The 18901-nt window shown below is 40.7% G+C and overlaps 2 protein-coding genes across 5 annotated transcripts in view; one reads left to right on the top strand and one right to left on the bottom strand.

The window, feature by feature from the left end:
• Positions 1-1851: 1851 nt before the first annotated feature.
• On the bottom strand, positions 1852-8976 carry LOC116147182 (uncharacterized). Of its 2 annotated transcripts, XM_031432767.2 has the most exons (3): positions 8434-8976; positions 5160-5295; positions 1852-2681 (listed from the first exon to the last, which is right to left on the bottom strand). In XM_031432767.2, the coding sequence occupies exons 1-3, from the start codon at positions 8915-8917 to the stop codon at positions 2630-2632; spliced, it is 672 nt and encodes a 223-aa protein (XP_031288627.1). In that variant the 5' UTR covers positions 8918-8976; the 3' UTR covers positions 1852-2629. The 2 variants fall into 2 exon arrangements, with proteins under 2 accessions (XP_031288627.1, XP_031288628.1); XM_031432768.2 differs by lacking the exon at positions 5160-5295.
• A 53-nt stretch (positions 8977-9029) lies between these two features.
• The window catches only part of GTF2I (general transcription factor IIi), a 93819-nt gene continuing 83947 nt past the window's right edge, over positions 9030-18901 (top strand). For 2 of the 3 annotated variants that reach the window (XM_031432762.2, XM_031432758.2), the window contains exon 1: positions 9049-9384. The gene's annotated coding sequence lies outside the window, so the exon portion shown is untranslated. Of the gene's footprint in view, positions 9385-18901 lie in introns of all 3 variants that reach the window. The other variant, XM_031432759.2, reaches the window with a different exon arrangement.

Raw genomic sequence — 18901 nt, 5'->3', positions numbered from 1 at the left:
CCAGTTTATACTGAGAAACAGAAATGTCCTATGGACCAAAGGGGCTTTTGTTCTAAGCTGCTTCTGTTCTGCCTGCAATCTATACGGAGAGGGAAAGCCCTGCCTAGACCGGGATTTCCCCGCTGCTTGGCAGCTGCCCAGGAGATGGGAGAGGTTGCGGCAGGATTCAGCAGTCTCAGCCCTTTCTCCCACCTCCTCGCCCAGGACCTAAGTACCTTAACGTTCCTTCGGCCGCCTGCTTCTGGGATTTCCAGAAATGCTCAGAAGCAGCATGCTCGGGGCCACTGATGAAACTGATAAGCCCGCGGGAAGGGCAGGACGACTTCCGCCCGCCTGGAAAACGGTGGCCCGGGGCTGCCAGGGAAGTGACGACCCTGCGGGGTCTGCCCTGCGAGCCCCCGGGAGGCGGCCGCACGCCCAGAGCGACCCCCGGGGCGCGAGCGCGACCCACCTAGACCCGCGGACCCGGAGGGAGAGCCTTCAAGGGACCGAGAAACGGAAAGCCCCACACAGGGAGAAGATGGAGGAGATAAAAAGAGAAATATCGAAATCTTGCTCTGGGGAGAATATGCCCATGCATCTCTGTCTCTCAGTCTCTCTGTCGCTGCGGGGGAGGCTTTTCTCACCATTGATTCGTAACACTGACGTTATGGGGGAAAAAATAGGTAACTTTGGCCGTGTAAAAATGAAACTTCAGTGTAACAATAACACACACACAATGTCACAGTCAAAGACAGACTGGGAAATGTTTAACACGTTAAACAAAAGGAGAATTTCTTTCTCCTTAAAAGCACTCATACAAGAAAATAAGGATATTAAAAAAGAGTAAAGGACGCAAAGGACATGATTAATTTGCAGAAACATAAATGCAGATAGCTAATAAAAATATGCCCAACTTCATTCACAAGGTACACACAGAACTGCTTTAAAAAAATTACTTTCCATTGAAATTCGACAGGTGTGGAGGAAATGGGCATTTTCATACCCTGTATGTACAGTGGTGCAATCTTTCTGGAGGGCAAATTCACAATGTGTATCAAAATGTTAGGTGCACAGATCTCTCTCCCCCTCCTTTTTTTACATTTAAAAGGTCATTTAAAGTTTTTATTGTGGTAAGAACACTTTGAGATCTATGCTCTTAACAAAATGTTATGTGTACATTATTGTCGACTATACGTACAACATTGTACAGCAAAGCTCTAGAACCTACACATCTTGCTTAACAAAGTTCATGGATGTTGGTTAATAACTCCCCATTTGCCCTTTTCTCCAGCCTCTGACAACCACCATTCCACTCTTTGATTCTATGAGTCTGACTAGTTTACATACCTCATATTAGTGAAATCACAACGTATTTATCTTTCTGTGACTGACCTATTTCACTCAGCATAACTTTCTCAAGGTTCATTCCTGTTGTTGCATATCGCAGAATTTCCTTCTTTTTTAAGGCTGAATAGTCTTCCGTTATATATATATAATATATATATATATATATTATATATATATCACATTTTTCTTTATCCATTTATCTGTCAATGAACGAGTTTAGGTTGTTTCCACACACTGGTTACTGTGAATAGTGCTACAGTGAACATAGGCAGGTGCCCAGAACCTTTTATGTGATAATTTTGCTGCCAAGAATTTGCTTTACAAACATGCCAGGCAACAATATAGCAAATACCAAGAAACAACCTAAAAGTCCATCATTAAAGAATTACTTAGAAGAATATTCATAGTATGATCTCATTTCTATACATTTTTAAGTGATGTGTTTACACCAGTATAGGATTTTTTTTTTTTTTTGGAAAGATAACTTTGATTAGAGGTATTAGAAGGCAAAGAGAGTTTCTCCCTCTTTTTATTTTTTATTTTATTTTTAATTGAAGTATAGTGGATTAACAATGTTGCATTAGTCTCTGATGTATAGCCTAGTGATTCAGTTATACAGATATATATATTCTTTTTCATTACAGTTTACTACAGGATATTGAATATAGTTTCCTGTGCTATACAGTAGGACCTTGTTGTTTATCCTTCCCCTTTCAAAAAAAAACAAACATATTCATGCTATTGTATTTTTTAAAATTCCATCCATCCTTTGACATTCATTGCAAATGCTACCTCCTCCATGAAAAAAATGCCTGCTTTATCGCCAGCCATCTCATAGAATCTCATGGCATTTAACTGCATGTACTGTGTGTTTGATTCATTTGTCCTATCAGCCTGGATGAGACGACTGTAGTGTACAAATAAATAGACAATAGTTAAAAATTCAGACTTGGACATTGGGTGATATAGATTAGAATCTGGGTTTTGCCAACTGTGTATCCTTGGCCAAGTAACTTAACCTTTCTGAGCCTTTTTAGCATATGAGGAGGTTCTAAGCACCTACCAAGGTGGGTAGTTGTCAGTTCAATGAGATAATCTGTTTTAAGTGTTGAACACAGCATGTGACTGGGAAGGAATGCTCAATACATGTCAGCCCTTGTTATACATTTCTGGAGGACAGTGACCTTCTCCTGGGCTTTCCAGAATTTAAGAGGTGCTCATATTCTTTCCTGTTGCTCACTCTGGGGTCAATCTGAGTTCATCTGGGATTGGACGACACAGTCTGCTGCAATGAATGAAGTCAAAGGCTCCAGGTACAACCCAGAGGCTGGCCAACCCCTCTCCTTAGATTCCTGGGGGAGAGAGAGAGACGATGATTAGCATATTTCCCACTGCTGGGAAAGCAGTTAAAAGTAGTATGTGACATACTGATGGTGGGCTAACTTCACACTGGAACAGCATCATTATTTTTGACTTCTTTTTCCCCTCCTCTAATCCATTGTTCAAAAATTCCCTTTATTCTTAGATGAAAACTTCCCCAATGTGTCTACCTTAATTATGACAAACACTGGGTCCAGAAGGGGGTTAAAAATGTTACTATGATTCACCAGAAAAAAGAAGAAAGGCTTGGTAAATGCAGAGTTAAGAATCAAGCACTTGGACATTAAGTTGATATTGGAAATAAAAAGAGAAAAGAGAAAGAACGGGGATATTTGTTTTCAGTATTAAATCCAGATTTTCCTTTTCTTGATTTTATGAATGATATGTTGCAAGGCTATTGGTTATGCATTTTATTTGGGAGTAACTTTTCTTGACTAGATGTTTTACTCAAGGTTTCTGAGTACTCTCCAATATTCTTGGCAGAGATGTATTCTGAAAGGATATGCTGCAGCAATATCAGTTATTTTATTATTTGTATAACCTGATCAGTCAGGTGTGATAACAAGTCCTCCTTTTAATCCAAAGATAAGTATTAGTATTTGTAAATATATTTTCTTAAATCTTTGGGTAAAAAGCATTTTTAAAATTCTTTAGTTAGAAAAGAAACATGAATAATTTGTTTATGAGACATTTTAAAATAATGTTTTGAATGCTAACTTGTACCATCTAGTATTTGTATAAGATTTAAGAGTTTATAAAGTATTTTCATTTATATATCATCTTGTTCCCCCAGATCCTTGAGGGAGGCAGAGAAATGTTAACTTACAGAGATTTGATGTTTTAAAAATTAAGTTGCACAACAATTACAGCAATATTAACATAATACTAAATAGAAGATAACATTCATCTCAATCCTGTTAAAACAACAAACAAAACTATTTCAATATTTCAACTTGTGTTACATGAATTAGATTTACTGCATAGGGCAGATGTTTGCCCAAAAGGCATAGCAAGAGCTGGAAGTTCTATTTAGATCACATCTACATTATTATTATGAATAAATCATGATTGGATTTAGTTTTTTTCCACCTTTGGAAGAGTTCTATAAAAGGTAATTCATCCAGGATTTGAAATATTCAAATTGTCCAAACAAAAAACTGTTCAAAACAGTGTTTTATAAACAGTTCAAAAAGCACCTTTGTTAACAACAGAGAAGTTATCTGTTAGAAGGTAGACAGCCACCCAGAAGCTAAAGATGTCATTCTGGCCCTACCCATGTGATCTGGACTGGGCAGCAAATCCTAACTGGGGACTCATAGCTAAAAGATCAAACTGCTATTTTACAGATGATATATATTTTACACCCCTTTATCTCTATATGCTGTACCATGTATATACTGTAAAGAAAATAAAAAAATTGGACCCAGAAGTTATTGGGCCTGTGTCAAGAAGACTTATGGAAAAAGAGACCTGAATTTAGTGTTCATCAAAATACTAATGTATTTTGAAAAATGGGTGTGTAAAGAGTATCTCAGCTTTTGCTAGAGTTATGGTTTTGGGCAATCTAAAATATAAAACAGGTTCACAAAAAGATTAATTATTCAGTTTGGATTCCAAAGAGCTTCTTTTGAAAAAGAGCACGGAATAATCTCAACCACAGTGACCTTGACCAAGTGCATAGGTGAGGTTCTGTCAACATAGGTGGTTGGGGCTTCCTATGGGAGTGGGTCCCATGATAATGGAGAACGCAGACTCCTGATATCAAGTATTAAAAATCCAAGAAGGTTACTATTCTTCAGGACTGGTGAAGATATTCAAACTATACCACATCACTTGCTATTTAAGAGCAGTTAAAGGTGGGTGGGTATAGCTCAGTGGTAGAGTGCCTGCTTAGCATGCATGATGTCCTGTGTTCAATCCCAAGTACTTTCACTGAACATAAACAAGTAATTACCTCCTCCCCTAAACATTTTTTTTAAATGAAAAGGTAAAAGCAGTTAACAAGGCTGTACGGGCTGCATCTATGCGAAGATGCATTTAAGTCGGTGGAAGAACGCACACTTGGTTTAGATCCATCTCTAGCCTGGCTGAGGCCCCTCTGACTTGGCTTTTGTCTCCCACAGTACAGTTGCCCCCCTTATCTGCGGTTTCGCTTTCCACAGTTTCAGTTACAGGCAGTCGGAAAATATCACAGCCATCCCTTGGTCTCCCAGAGGGATTGGTTCCAGGACCACCCCCCAACACCCCCCACCAAATGCCAAAATCTGCAGATGCGCAAGTCTGTTATGTACAATGGTGTAGTATTTGCATACAGCCTACACACATCCTCCCTCCCACATACTTTTGTATACTTTTAATCATCTTTATATTATTTATAACACCTAATACAATGTAAATGCTATGTAAATAGTTGTAAATACCATGTAAATACTATGTAAATAGTTGCCTACCCCGAGCCAGCAAATTCAAGTTTTGCTTTTTGAAAGTTCCTGGCATTTTTTTGTTTGTTTGTTTTAGAATAGTTTCCATCCACAGTTTGTTGAATCCACAGAGGCAGCTGCGGAACCCGCGGATACTGAGGGCCGACTGCAAATGGAAAATTCCAGAAATAAACAATTCATAAGTTTTAAATTTCACGCCTACCCGCTCCCGTCTTGCCTGGGATGTGAATCATCCCTTTGTCCAGCATATCCTGCCTAGTAGTCACTTAGTAGCTGTCTGGGTTATCAGATCAACTGCTGTGGTATCACAGTGCTTGTGCTCAAATAACCCTTCTTTTACTTAATAATGGCCCCAAAGCGCAAGAGTAGTGATGCTGGCCGATCCAATATGCCAAAGAGAAGCCGTAAAGTGCTTCCTTTAATTGAAAAAGTGAAAGTTCTTGACTTAGTAAGGAAAGAAAAAAAATCCTATGCTGAGGTTGCTAAGATCTACGGTAAGAACGAATCTTCTATCCGTGAAATTGTGAAGAAGGAAAAAGAAATTCGTGCTAGTTTTGCTGTAGCGCCTCAAACTGCAAAAGTTACAGCCACGGTGCGTGATAAGTGCATAGTTAAGATGGAAGAGGTTTTAAACTTGTGGCTGGAAGACATGAACAGAAAACACGTTCCTATTGACAGCAACGTGTTGCGTCAGAAAGCACTGAGCCTGTATGAAGACTTCAGCCAGGGATCCCCTGAAACCAGTGACACTAAGCCATTTACTGCGAGTAAGGGATGGTTACACAGATTCAGGAATAGGTTTGGACTGAAAAATATAAAAATTACTGGAAAAGCTGCGTCTACTAAGGAAGAAGCTGTAGCTGCATATCCAGCGGAGTTGTTGATGAAGGAGAAAGGATATTATCTGAAGCAAGTCTTCAACTGTGATGAAACTGGGCTCTTCTGGAAGAAGATGCCCCATAGAACCTACATTCATAAAAGTGCAAAGGAGGCATCAAGGCATAAAACACGGAAGGACAGACTAACTCTGGTGCTACCTGGCATCTCATGTCATCCCAAGAAGGGTGAGTACAGTGCAATAAGATATTTTGAGAAAGAGAGAGACCACATTCACCTTTTATTGCAGTATATAGTTAAAATTATTATTTTATTATTAGTTATTATTCATCTCTTACTGTGCCTAATTTATAAATTAAACTTTATCACAGGTATATGTGTGTAAGAAAAAATATAGTTTATGTGGGGTTCTGTACTATCTTTGGTTTCAGGCATCCACTGGGGGTCTTGCAGTGTAACCTCCATCGATGAGGGACTACTGTATGCAGTAGAATGGAGTGTCATGTTATTTGGATACTTGTCTGCAGGACTACATACACTAGATCAAACATTAAAAAGACATATAAGTATTTGATATAATTGGAAATAATGTGCAAGATTCTGCCAGCTGTCAGCCTCTGTGCACTTACAAGTTAAGTAAGTTATGAGCCAAGAGCTGAGAATCTGCTCTCCTGCAATTTCAGTCTTGGCACAGGCACCTCGTTATGTTGAATATGATTCTAAACAAAGTTGAGTGTGATTTAAACAAAGGAAGATTCTGTACAAAATCATCCCTAAATACAAATCAATGATTTTTTTTTTCATTTGTTGCTCAGTCCAAGAAACAGCAGTTTGATCCTGTGTTAGAAAAAAACTGGCTGTGCTTAGATGGTATCCAAAGTGGCTTGTGGGGGTATAGCTTAGTGGTAGAGCACCTGACTGCAAAGTGGCTTCTGACAATGGTCACATTTAATGTAGCATCTGTACCAATGAGATGAGGGAGAAATTGGCCAATGAATAGCAACAAGTGAACCAGTAACAGCCAACGTGGTGAGCAGGCCTTGGGAAAGACTGAAAATGCATGATATTTATGACTCTAAGACATGAATTTGAGAGTTACACCTGTCAGTAGCTGTGCCCTGAGAAAACAGCTTGGGCTCTACAAACTGTTCACAACACATACCCTTCCACACACTGTTCATTGTCCCCAAAGGGTCAGCTTTTTATCCAGAGGCAATTCCAAGTCAGCTAAAGTTTTAAGAACTGCTTCAACCTCAAGGAAGCTGGAGTTGTTCATGAAGCAGCAGCAAAATTTCACACTGAGCTGTTAAATTCATAAAAAAAAGGAAGGGACTATCTCCCAAGTAAGTTTTTAACGACAAGGGTAATCTTGACTAAACGAACTTTTGCCTTGCTAACTCACTTTGTTAACATCCTTTCAAGGCTACTCCACGTCTCCACCGCACCCGGTGCATCCTCCCTTTACTGTCCTCAACCTCCCAGTCTTCCAAGAAATCATTCAGGACTCCAGTCCCTCCATACAACACACTGATGCTCACAGCAGCTGGCTATTTGCCGCTTGTAAGCTGGCTGCTCTTACCAGCTGAGTTGTAGGCTTCTCAAGAGTTAATGTTTGTTCCTGAATATGTCAATTGTACTCGGTGTTGGGAAGACGCTATTTAATGAAATATTCCAAAATGCTAATGAAATGTGAGAGCAAAAAGATAATTGTTCTTATGAAAAAAGAATGCTGTGGAGAGACGTGACAAAGGAGAGTCAAAATCTAATTAGGCGAGGACAAAATGACGGTAAAAGATTGCAGGGGCAATCGGAAAAATGCCGAAGTCTTCAGTAATCAGATTGCTTAGGAGGGATCTTTAAATTCCCCATCTATTTTTTAAAAATCCAACATGGAAATTCTAGACGAGGCTTTATGGGTGCGGTCTACGGAAGAAAGAAGATGGGGAACGCCAATCTGCGAACCCAAATTCAAAGGGATGGTTTTGGACCTACATCAAAAGACTAGCTGCTCGGAAAGTTTTCTAGCCAGCGACAAAGGCTGGAAAAAGCGCCGTGGTCGCCACCTACCGAGGAGGTGGGGGGAGGGGGAGGGTGGCCGGCATGGCCCGAATCTCTGGTGGGTAGAAACATCACAAAAATCCTTCGATTTTGTGCTTTACATAAACATCTAAAATCCCTGGGCTGTCTCCTAACTTGGGTGAATAGTAAAGTCTCACCATTTTCGAAATTCACGACCTAATGAAAGTTGAGATGCAAAAAATTACCAGGGGGATGGGGCTGGAGCAAAATGGCTTAGCGGTTGACAAGAACAAAACAGGCTGCAAATCACGTTTTCTGTTCTCCTCCATGGCTTTTCCTCCTTAACTTTCCTTCTAAACGTTGAGTGAGAGAGCAAAGCTTGGGGGTGGGGGGGTTAAGTAAAAACAGAAGGGTGCCCTTTCCTCACCCGTCCAAAGTTGGGGTAACAATTTCTTTTGGCCGCGTTTGAGGCAAACTTTCAAAACTAACAGGAGTTCTTTGTGTCCCGGAGGGTGGTGCAGGGCGGAGGAAGTCCCTTGGCAGAGCATGGAAGGCAGCAGGCCGGCCGGGGCCTCCCCGGCCTTTGCAGTGTCCCGGCCTCTCAATTTCCAGGGAATCTCGGGTGCAGAGGTGAGCGCGAGCCTTGGACGGAGGCTGAGGCCGGGGGGAGCGCGGCAGGGAGCAGGCAGGAGCTCCGCCTGCCCAGGCTTTTCGTCCCTGCGCCCCGGCTCCCCTCCCCCACTCGAGCGGCCGCGCAGGCCCCAGGTGCAGCCATGTTCTCGCTCCCACCACCCGCGCCTCCATTGACAGTCCTTGCCCGAGAGGGCCGGGCGCCGCGCTCGCCGCGTCCTCCGGCTCGGGGCTCGCCGGCGCGAGGCTTCCTGGGAGTAGTAGTCCAGCGCCCTCACCATCGCGTTGGTGGGGACAAATCAAAGACTACAAGTCCCGCTGGGCGGCGCTGAGGTTGCGCACGCGCAGCGCGCCTTCGAGGAACAAAAAAAAAAAAAAAAAAAAAGAGGAGGAGGAGGAGGGTGAGAGAGAAGCTCGGAGAGCAGAGAAAAGGGGCCACCGTTCGCCCCCCCGCTTCCCCGCACGCGCTCTCTAGCCGTGGCCGCCCGCTTGCCGCGATTACCCCGGCCTCTCCCTCGGCCCCCTGTGAGCGGATCTAAGCGCTGAGCGAGGCCCTTCCAGGGCGGCCATGCGGCGGTGACAGGAGCTCGGCCGAGACGCTCGGGCCCCTCGCCCTCTCACCTCCTGCCCGCTCGCCAGCTTGCCTCAGCCCGAGGCTGCTCCGCCGCGGCCGCAGTTCGCGCGCGGCCCACACTCGCTTCCCTTCGGCACCCCCGGCCCCGGCGCTACCTGGAGGCCGCTGCATCGGGTGAGTCCCTGTCGCCTCATCCCCGCCCCCCCGCCCCGATTGCCATCGCGAGCAGGGCTTTTATTTGAGACTCTCTCTCTCTCCGGAGCCTGCACAGACAGGGGTCTGGGGACGGTCGGCGGTCATGCGGGGGCCCACCGGCCCCCCCACCGCGGCCGGCCGGCGTTGGGGGTGGGGCAGGAGCAGACGCGGTCGCGGGGGACGACAGTTGCACGCGCGCGCCTGAGTGCGTGGGGGAGGGGCGCGCGCCCCCTGGCGCGGCGTTGGGGGGGCCCTCACGCGTGAGGCCCGCGCGCGAGCGAGCCTGCGGGCTGCGCATGCCCGGCCGCTGATTGGCCCGCTCGGGCGGTGCGGGTGCGCGCGCGGTGCCAGGCCCGAGCCGTGGGGTCGCGCTCGGCCTGGTGTCTCCGGGGCTCGTGCGCCCGGGCAGCAGACGCGCGGGATTGGCCGGCGGGCGGCGGGGGCGGTGCCGCGCTGCCTGGTAACTGCGGCCGGCGGGCGGGCGGGCCGGCCGGCCGCGGAGCGCCGCCCCTGCCTCTGCCCCTGCGCGCCCCTGCCCGCGCCCAGGTGGAGCTCGGAGTGGGCTTTGTCCCGGGCCGCCCGGCGCGCCTACCCCGCGGGGCCTGCTCTTTGGGGGAAATAAACACAATGGCCGGAAGGAAAACCTCAGCCTGCAGGCCATGAAAATAAACCGTCTGGATTCGGCCAGCACCCAGACGGGGGTTCAGGGGAAGAAGACAAAAAGACTGCCTTCTTTCGTCTCCCTCCCCCTGCACTTGTGCTTGTTTTGCGTTTTGATAAAGCGAGGTTTTGTTTTTTTTTTTAAATGTTAACGGTTTTTCTCTAATTTGGGTTTGAGAGTTGTTTAGAAGTCGGATCCTGTTGGAGTAGTGCTCACTCCTCGGAATGCGGGTCTCTGGGCCCACTGTTCAGCTCCTTGTGTTCAACTTTGCTACAGACAATAGCTTGATGAGGGCCACTGTGCATAAAAGTAGTCTCTGGGTGTTCAGGAAACAAAAATGGAAGTTAGTTTGCAAATGAGGGTGGGCGTTAAGAGTTCCCTGAGGAGGCCGGGTCTTTTTCCCCTTGCTAAGCCCTAGGATTTGGAATGACTGATATTATTTCTTACTGTGTGCTTTGGCTTTTCCCGTTTTCCAGTCTGTTGCCTCGCACTTTGTGGTTTCGCCTGCTTCTTGGGATCACACCTGTAGGCTGGAATGACTTTTTCTTCTCTTCAGGCTATGAAACTCCTTGCTCATATGCAATCACTTGTTTAAAGCCTTCTCTTTTAATGTTGGTCAGAATCTGTCGTTTCTTCTTTAAAACATCCTGGTCAACTTGTTTGCCCCTCCTAGAAGGGCATCTTTATTTTCTGTTGGAGTTTGTTTGGTTCTGCCTTGTGTACACGTGTCTGGCCTAGTCACCAGGCATTAAACTCCTGGCGGAATAGGAATTAAACCTTTTTTCGCCTTTGTCTTTCTCCCCCTTCCAGTCTACGACCGTCAAAGTGCATTGTGTATGTTAGTAACAGCAGCTCACGCTTGAATAATGTTTATGGGCCTCGCATCGCTCTTGAGCACTTAACGTATGTTTTTTCTATTTAATATTCATAATAACCCCGTAATTCCATTCTGTAGATGAGGAGGAAGCCTAGAGAAGCTGGGTAATTACCTCTTGGTTACCCAGCAAGTAAACCTTGACTCCAAGAATTGAACATAGGCAATATGACTCTTAAGCCTTAAGCCAGTGGTTCTCCAAACCCAAGCTAGCATCAGCGTCCCCTGGAGGGCTTGTTAAAACACAGTTGCTGGGCCCTAACCCAGATTTTCAGATTCTGCTGGACTGGGATGGGCTGGAGAATTTGCATTTCTAACTAGTTCCCAGGTGGTGATGGTGGTGCTGCTGCTTCTCCTCCTCTAAGGACAGACACTTTGAAAACCATTCACGAAGGTACAAAATTAAGTTGTGAGAGGGATTTATTCTAGATGCTTGCTTCTCACTGCTTTAAAACTAGATCTTAAAGAATCAAAAGTAATTTGGACTGCTTACTGTAGATTGCTTGGAAAAATGATTGAGTTAAGAGTTTTTGTTAGCCACGATTACAAAATTAAAAACTAGAAGTGTAATAAGTCTCTAGTTTAAAAAAGGAGCCATGGATTTAAGCATAGAATACAGTTAGAAATCTAAATAATCTTGGCTTTTTTCTCCACTCTTATTCATTTATTCTGGTACAGGCATTTATTTCCTTCCACAGATGCCTAAAGCATCCTATCAACACTGCAAAGTCTAAAGTCTGGGACTCGGAAGGGCTGATAGGGCCTGGGCTTGGAACTAAGGTAGGTTGGGCCGGGTCGGGGCAGGCAAAGCAGCTGGAGCTCCCCAACTCCCGCCTGCCCCCAGTTCCATGCACCAACAATTTGGCTAACTTTTGAGAATATGACTATAAAGACTTTGTCATTGAAATGTAGGCTTTTGGGTTCTTTTTCTTGGGCCACAAATCTTGGTGAGATTTTTAGTTTTTTTAGTACAATGGATTTCTCTATGGGGAAAGTAAGTAATCTCAAATGAAGTAGGAGGAGTGGGATTACAGTTCTGTTGTATCACTTTTTTGATGATCCATAGATTGATGGTGTGTTCAAAACATCAAATACATCGATGGTGCGTTCAAAACATAAAATATAAAAGACAAGGTCCCTCGTCCATGTCGTTATTGTAGAAAGGAGCAGTAAAGAAAACACTGAAAAATTACTAAACACTTAACCTTTTCTGTTACAACTGCTGACTCGCTAATTGTGCTGCATTCCACCTGGTTCAGTTCTCCCATGGTTTCATTCTTCGTTGAAAACATGAATTTTTAAAATACTGCAATCCTCTTCATAACTGCTGTGGTATAATTAACATGAAATTGTCTTAACCTCTGGCTTAAACAGATGCTGATCAGGTAATTTTTATGTATGTCTAAGGGAAAGCATTTTTTGAAGAGTTGTTTAAGGAGTAATAATTTGAGAATGGTATTTCACTTTTCTGAAATGCATTAGAAACAATCTACATGAAAGATAATTGCCCAGAATTTTATTAATAGCAGTCTACTGAAGGTCATTGGTACCATTTTTCTTCAGAAGTTGTGGAGGTTTATTTGGGTTAAGCTTATGCATTGTTACTAACTGAAAGAAAGTAGGAAATGCAGTTAATCACTTGTTCATTATGATTGTAGAGTTGAGATTCCCTATGAATCATTGGGCTTAAATGGCAGCATAGTAAAATGAAGAATAATATTCGGTTGACCAATGTGTAGCGAGGCTACCTGCCCTTAGAAGTAAAACTAAGAATTAGTATTTTAGAGGATTTATGTATACTGGGGAAAAATTATGTGGATAAATCAGAAATTCTGAAGGTATTATCTTGATATTCTTCATTTTCATTCTTTCTTTTGCATTTTCCTTCTTTCTTGTCTGTCCTTCACTGGGACTGTCACTGATGCAGTTTTCCTTTCTTCCTCTTTGTTCTTACAGTATTTGTCTCTGTATTCCATGCCTGTTTCTGGCACTACTACTTTTTCTCACTTAGCCTAGTGGGAAAGTAAGAGAAAGTTCCATATAGCCAGGGATTGTCAGAGTTGATGGAGGATTGACTCCTGTTCCTTGGTTGTAACTTGATTAAAAAGCAGAAAGAATTTTAAAGAATTTATTTAAAAAGTGTAACTTGAGAGGCAACATGAGTTTATAATTGTGAGACAGGGAGTGTGGCTTAATGGGTATAGGCATGGGTTCAGAAGTCAGACTGCCTAGATTCAAATCCTAACTCTTGCCACTTCCTGGTTGTGTTTCCTTGCACAATTCACTTCACATATTTGTGTCTCAATTTCCCTTTTTTAAAAAATGGGGATGATAATAGTAGAACCTGTTTCTTTGGGGGGGGCATGAATATAGCTCAGTGGTAAAGCACATGCTTAGCCTGCAGGAGGTCCTGGGCTCAATCCCTGGTACGTCCATTAAAATAAATAAAAGAACATGTTTCTCTTTTAGTGTTGTTGTAAAGATTGAATGAATTGAAATGTAATAGAGAAATTGAATTTTCTAAGGAAATAGAATTTTTACCAGTAATACAGACTGCAAGGTTAATCTCCACAAACTCTGAGGAGCATAAATTTTGTGAGGGCAAGGACTTGTTCTTTTGGCATTTTTCCCCTGGTGACTTACAATGTTTTGTCTTTGTAGTATGGTGAAGGAAATAATGTTGTTGTTGTTTTTCATCTCTTAAAGTACTATATGTGATGTATTCTGGTACAGTTGCAGAAGCAGAGAGTAGTGAAGTGTTTCACCTTGTTTGGGATGTCTGGTTAAAGTGAACCCTGGTTAGTAGACAACCTGTGAATTTCTATAATGGAGAGTAATGTCATCCTTATAAACAGTGAATTTATAATTGAAAAATAGCCCTTTGGAACTGGTTACCCAACACATAAATTCATTCCACCTATTTTTTATCTTTGTCATTATACAAGTTTTAGAGGTAGTACCTTCTTTCCCCACTGGGGATGTTGGTGTATTTGAGATAGAAACTAGCAGGGGAGTTGAAGGGTAATTGCAATTTCTTTGCTTTTATAGGGTAATTAAAGGATGTAAGTAAAGCTTAGCTATCTTACATGTGGTCAGGTCCCACTCACTTAAGTGTTTTTACTAGAAGTTGACAGTTTGATGAAACCTGAGAAAACTTTGACTATATATTGTTTATTATGGAGAATTTGCTGTATTTAGAGAAAGTTCTCAGTATTGACTATAACATAAATGTGAATAGAGTTTTGTCTAGATTGGGTTGTCAGATCAAAATTGGCTTAAAGAAAATGAGGTATTGGACCTGAACTACAATTAAGAAGTGTTCTTGGCTTCACACTGTAAAACATGTAGTTACATTACTTTATTGAATTGATAATTTGACAAAGGAGGATGGTAGATAGTATGTAAATACTCTACCCACTTTATATGTGAGGAAAGAGCAGAGAAATTGACCCTAGTACTGGAATTAGCTTGAAAATTGACTAAAGGGGTACAAGGAGATCTATTAGCTTCACATTTTCCTTCTTTCTTTTTTTTTTTGTCATTTTAAACATTTTTAAGCCTTTTAAATTCAGTGGCTTTAATTACATTCACAGTGTTGTACAACTATCATCACTCTTTATAAAACCTTTCTCATTAGCCCAAATAGAAACCTGTTAAGTGATAACTTCCCACTCCTCCTTCTCCTTAGTGCCCAGTAATCTCCAATTTATTTTCTGTCTCTATGAATTTGCTTGTTTTAGACATTTCATGCAAGTGGAATCATACTATATTTGTCCTTTTTTGTCTGGCTATTTCACTTAGAATAATAGTTTCAAGGTTTGTCTATATTGTAGCATGTGTCAGAATTTCATTCCTTTATGACTGAATAATATTGTATAGTATGATCTACCACATTTCATCTTCCTTTCACCTGCTGATGAATATTTAGATACTTTCTACCTTTGGGGCATTACAGTATTACAACTATGAACTTTGGTGTACAAATACTTTGAGTCCCTGTTTTCAAATTTTTTTGTGTATATACTTAGGAGTGGAATTGCTGGGTCATTGATTTTTCTTTTTATCACTTTCCTTGGGGCAGAGTTTAGATGATCTGAACAAATCTCTCAGTAGCATAGAAAATCCATGTAAGATGAGTTTGTCCCTTTGTGAAGAATTTCTGTCAGCCATTTCCACTATGAACACTTCTTTCAGGTGGTTCCTTACAGTGATTTAAAAAAAGTTGTGGTTATATATACATAACACAATACTTAGCATTTTAACCATTTTTAAGTGCACAGTTTGTATAGTGACATTGTTGAGCAACCATCACACCATCCCTCTCTTAGGACTTTTTCATCTTCCTGAACTAAAATTGCTGTTAAACAATTATCCCCATTCCTTCTTCCCTGCAGCCCCTGGCACCCACCATTCTACTTTCTGTCTCTGTGGATTTGGCTGTTTAGGTACCTCATACAAGTGGAATCATTTGGACAGTATTTATCCTTTTGTGACTCATTTATTTCAGATAGCGTAATGTCCTCAAGGTTCATCCGTGTTGTAGGATGTGCAAGAATTTCTTTCCCTTTTAATCCTTACAGTGATTTTTGAAGGTTTTGTTTTTAGAGTATAGTTTGTTTATATAGTATTTGTTTTTATAGCAAAGAAAATAATTTTTTAAAGCATTATATGACTATTATGATATAACTGTAGAAGTGGAGAGTAGTGAAGAGTTTGATCCTATTTAGGGTATTTGGTTAAGCTGAGCCCTGATTAGACAGAGCCTGTGAAGATTTCTGATTGCATAGATTCCATGCTTTTGAAAACTGATGTGTTTTGATTCTATTTGCGTATACCATCTCTAGAGATCATAGTATTTTTTATTATAAGTTGAGATTATCTTCTGATTATGTGTTTTTGTCATGTTTGCTTCTGTAATGCTTTTAGAGTAATTTTTTCTTTGGGTATGTTGTAAAACAGTGGGGTAAGTCACTTTATCTAACTGAATATTCACTTTTTGAGTCTTCTTATTTCATAATTTTTTCCTTCATTTGTAGTCTTACCTGTAGGAAAAACAGTTTTCTTTATAATAACAAAATGAGTGTTTGAGCTATTGTTCACTATTCGTTGTATTTTAAGCTTTGGGAAAGAAGGGATCCTTTGTTGCAGTTGAAACAGTACTCATTTATCCACTTACCCAACATATTGAAGGCCTTCTGGGTGGGTTAGGTATTGTGTAAGGCCCTCAGAACACAGCTCCTAGAACACAATGGTTAGGTATTGTGTGAGGCCCTCAGAACACAGCTCCTAGAACACAATCTGTTTCTAGAAAAATACTGGTATGGGCAAATTCTGTGTGTTGAGAGCTTCAGGATGAAAATTCAGTTCAGTTTGTATATTCAGTCTGGTTTACTTTTTTCAGTATTTGGAGCAAGATGACTTTGTAACTTAAATTGTAAAACATACTCTTTGAGGAGTAGATTTGATAGAAGCAAATTTTGTGTGTGTGTGTGTGCGCGCGCGCGCGCGCAAACCTTCATTCTTGCAGATGTGTGCTAAAGGTACACATACTGTATTTCAAAGCAGTGATTTGTTATTTACCTTAAATTTACACAATGTTATATGTCAATTATATCTCCAAAAAGCTGGGGAAAATAAATAGAAATTAATGGAGGAAAAAAGTAGTGATTTATTTCAACAATTTTCTTAATTTTTGTGCCCCATCAGTAAATAGGTTATTTTATTCAACTTTGTTAATTGAAGTAATTAGGAAATTTCCATTTATCAGACTTGGATTTGGAGAGTTTATAAGTAGATAAATAGGAACATATATATATATGTACTTTTTAAGTAACTATTTTAATGGAATTTAAAATTAAATGCTTTATTTATTGAATGCTTGTGTTTAAGCACTCTTTCAGGAATTTAATAGATTCTGATGGCAACCTTGTGAGGTAAATACACCTATTATTGTGATTTTCTGGGCTAGTATATTTGTGATATAAAGAATTCCATGATAACACTATTGATTATGGGAGCTAGAACTTGAATTCAGAACTTTGGCCTGATTCCTAAGCTGCCGTTCATAATAGCTTTGCTCTGTTGCCTGCTGTGAACAATACATTAAAAAAAAATTGATGGACTTTTAAATCACAGTTACTTGATTTTCATTTCCTCTTCTAGTTCATACAAAGTGAAAAAGAACAGGTGAGCCAGCTTTTCAAGTACCAAATGTTTTTTAAACTTGAAGTAAGGTCTAAGGGATGCATTCTTTGTGTATTGGCAGAGAAAGCTGCTGCTTTTTAAAAATCTGGATTATCAGTTTTAAAGTATAATTTACACATTTGTGAAAAAATTTAAAACTGTAGTGCTAAGAAAAGTTGTAGGTCTTCCTGAGTAGGTGTTTGTTTTTCAAGGACACTGTTTTGGCTACTGTGAAACTCAGTATTGAACTTGTGAGGTACCAGTTGGGTGGATCCTCTTTCAAAGACTGGCTTAATTTTATCATTTTGCCATTCTTCTCTTCACCTGGCTTTTTAAAAAAGATAAAATTTGACTTTTTGTTAGCTTATCTCAACATTTTTTTGGAAATGGGGTGGAGAGGGTATAAAGTTTTACGTATAACAAACACAGTTGAAGATTATTTCAAATTTTAATCTTACAAATGTATTTTGTTGCTTCTTGAGTGGTCACTTGGTTTTTACTGATAAAATTACCAGCTTTATTTCAGGAGATAGAAATTAAGAATTTAGTATCTTAAAATTAAGCATATCCTGCTATAAAAACTTAAAACCCTTGACTAATCAATCTTGATCAAAGATTTGTCTTACGGACTTCTAATTTTACTTCTAAGCACTTGCTGTTATGTGTAATTTCTAAAAATAATGGAAGTTAAAACAAATAAAAGGGTCTTTCTGGCTCTATTTCTCTTGTTTGCTGGAGTATATATGTTAAATGTATATGTTAACGTTAATACGAACTGTGATAATTCATATTCTGTTATTAAGTATTTGTAAAAATGGAACCTCTGAATGAAACACCAACTTAATTTATTCTCTTTGGAAAATAACTATTAAGCCTATGGAGATAAGCTCTTAAAGATGTGAATTAAAATATTCTGCATTAATAGGCAAGGGATAAGGAAATTTTGGGAGCTACAGGTCCTAGACTAGTCTCTGGTGAACTGATCTTATCCAAAATGTTATGCCCACTTCTGGGACATTGCCTGGACAAACTAGAGAATATCGTGAGAATGGTGCTGCTGAGGAAAGTTTTTGGAAATCATGTTACTAATACGGCACAGGACAAACTGGAGATGCTTAGTTTGGGGAAGAGAATTGTGAGGCACGATAGATTGAAAAGGCTCTTTTGTAGAAGAAGGCTCTTCTAGGAGCCAGCTGTGGCAGAGACAGATTTAGATTTATCATAAAGACTAATGTTAAACTAGTCCAGTAATTGCAAATTGGTACTTTAAAAGTAACAAGCTTTCTGTTGGAGTACATATCAAAAGTAGGGGGCAGGGGAGGGGGAGGCTAGGCAAGATTACCAATGATAATATCTAGTAACAATTTTTTAGAGCTTATTGTGAGTTTAATATTCTAAACACCACCTACATTAATACATTTAATCCTCAACAGCAATACTGTGTCCTAAAGTAGGCACTGTTGGGATTCTCATTTTAAAGTTGAGGTTTTGAGATGCCAACCAATCTTAAAAAAACATAGTGAGGGATAGTTTTAATATAGACCTAGGCAGTCACATTTGGAGCCCATGCTCTTAAATACACGTGCTAATTTCTTTCACGTTCTGGTTTTAACATTTTTAATATAAAAAATGATATTAACTGAAAAATTGAGTAGCATTGTCTTTATTAATTTTACTTAGCTATTAATGAAAAAGATAGCTACACAGTTGCAAAATCAGGTAAAATTACCTGGGGTAAAATTACAATGTCTACATTTGAGCCAGTGATCTACAGTTTG

The sequence above is a fragment of the Camelus dromedarius genome, chromosome 24 (assembly GCF_036321535.1).
Source record: "Camelus dromedarius isolate mCamDro1 chromosome 24, mCamDro1.pat, whole genome shotgun sequence".
Taxonomy (NCBI): Eukaryota; Metazoa; Chordata; class Mammalia; order Artiodactyla; family Camelidae; genus Camelus; species Camelus dromedarius.
This window is presented reverse-complemented; position numbering and strand designations above follow the sequence as displayed.

What these genes read in the sequence shown, in the direction of transcription:
- LOC116147182 (XM_031432767.2), bottom strand. Translation starts at nt 8,917, where the DNA reads ATGGTGAGGGCGCTGGACTACTACTCCCAGGAAGCCTCGCGCCGGCGA. An exon ending in GTTACCCCAACTTTGGACGG is followed by an intron (nt 5,296 to 8,433) that starts GTGAGGAAAGGG and finishes TTCCATTTGCAG; the next exon opens with TCGGCCCTCAGTATCCGCGG. An exon ending in CTTGAATTTGCTGGCTCGGG is followed by an intron (nt 2,682 to 5,159) that starts GTAGGCAACTAT and finishes TCTCTCCCCCAG; the next exon opens with GAATCTAAGGAGAGGGGTTG.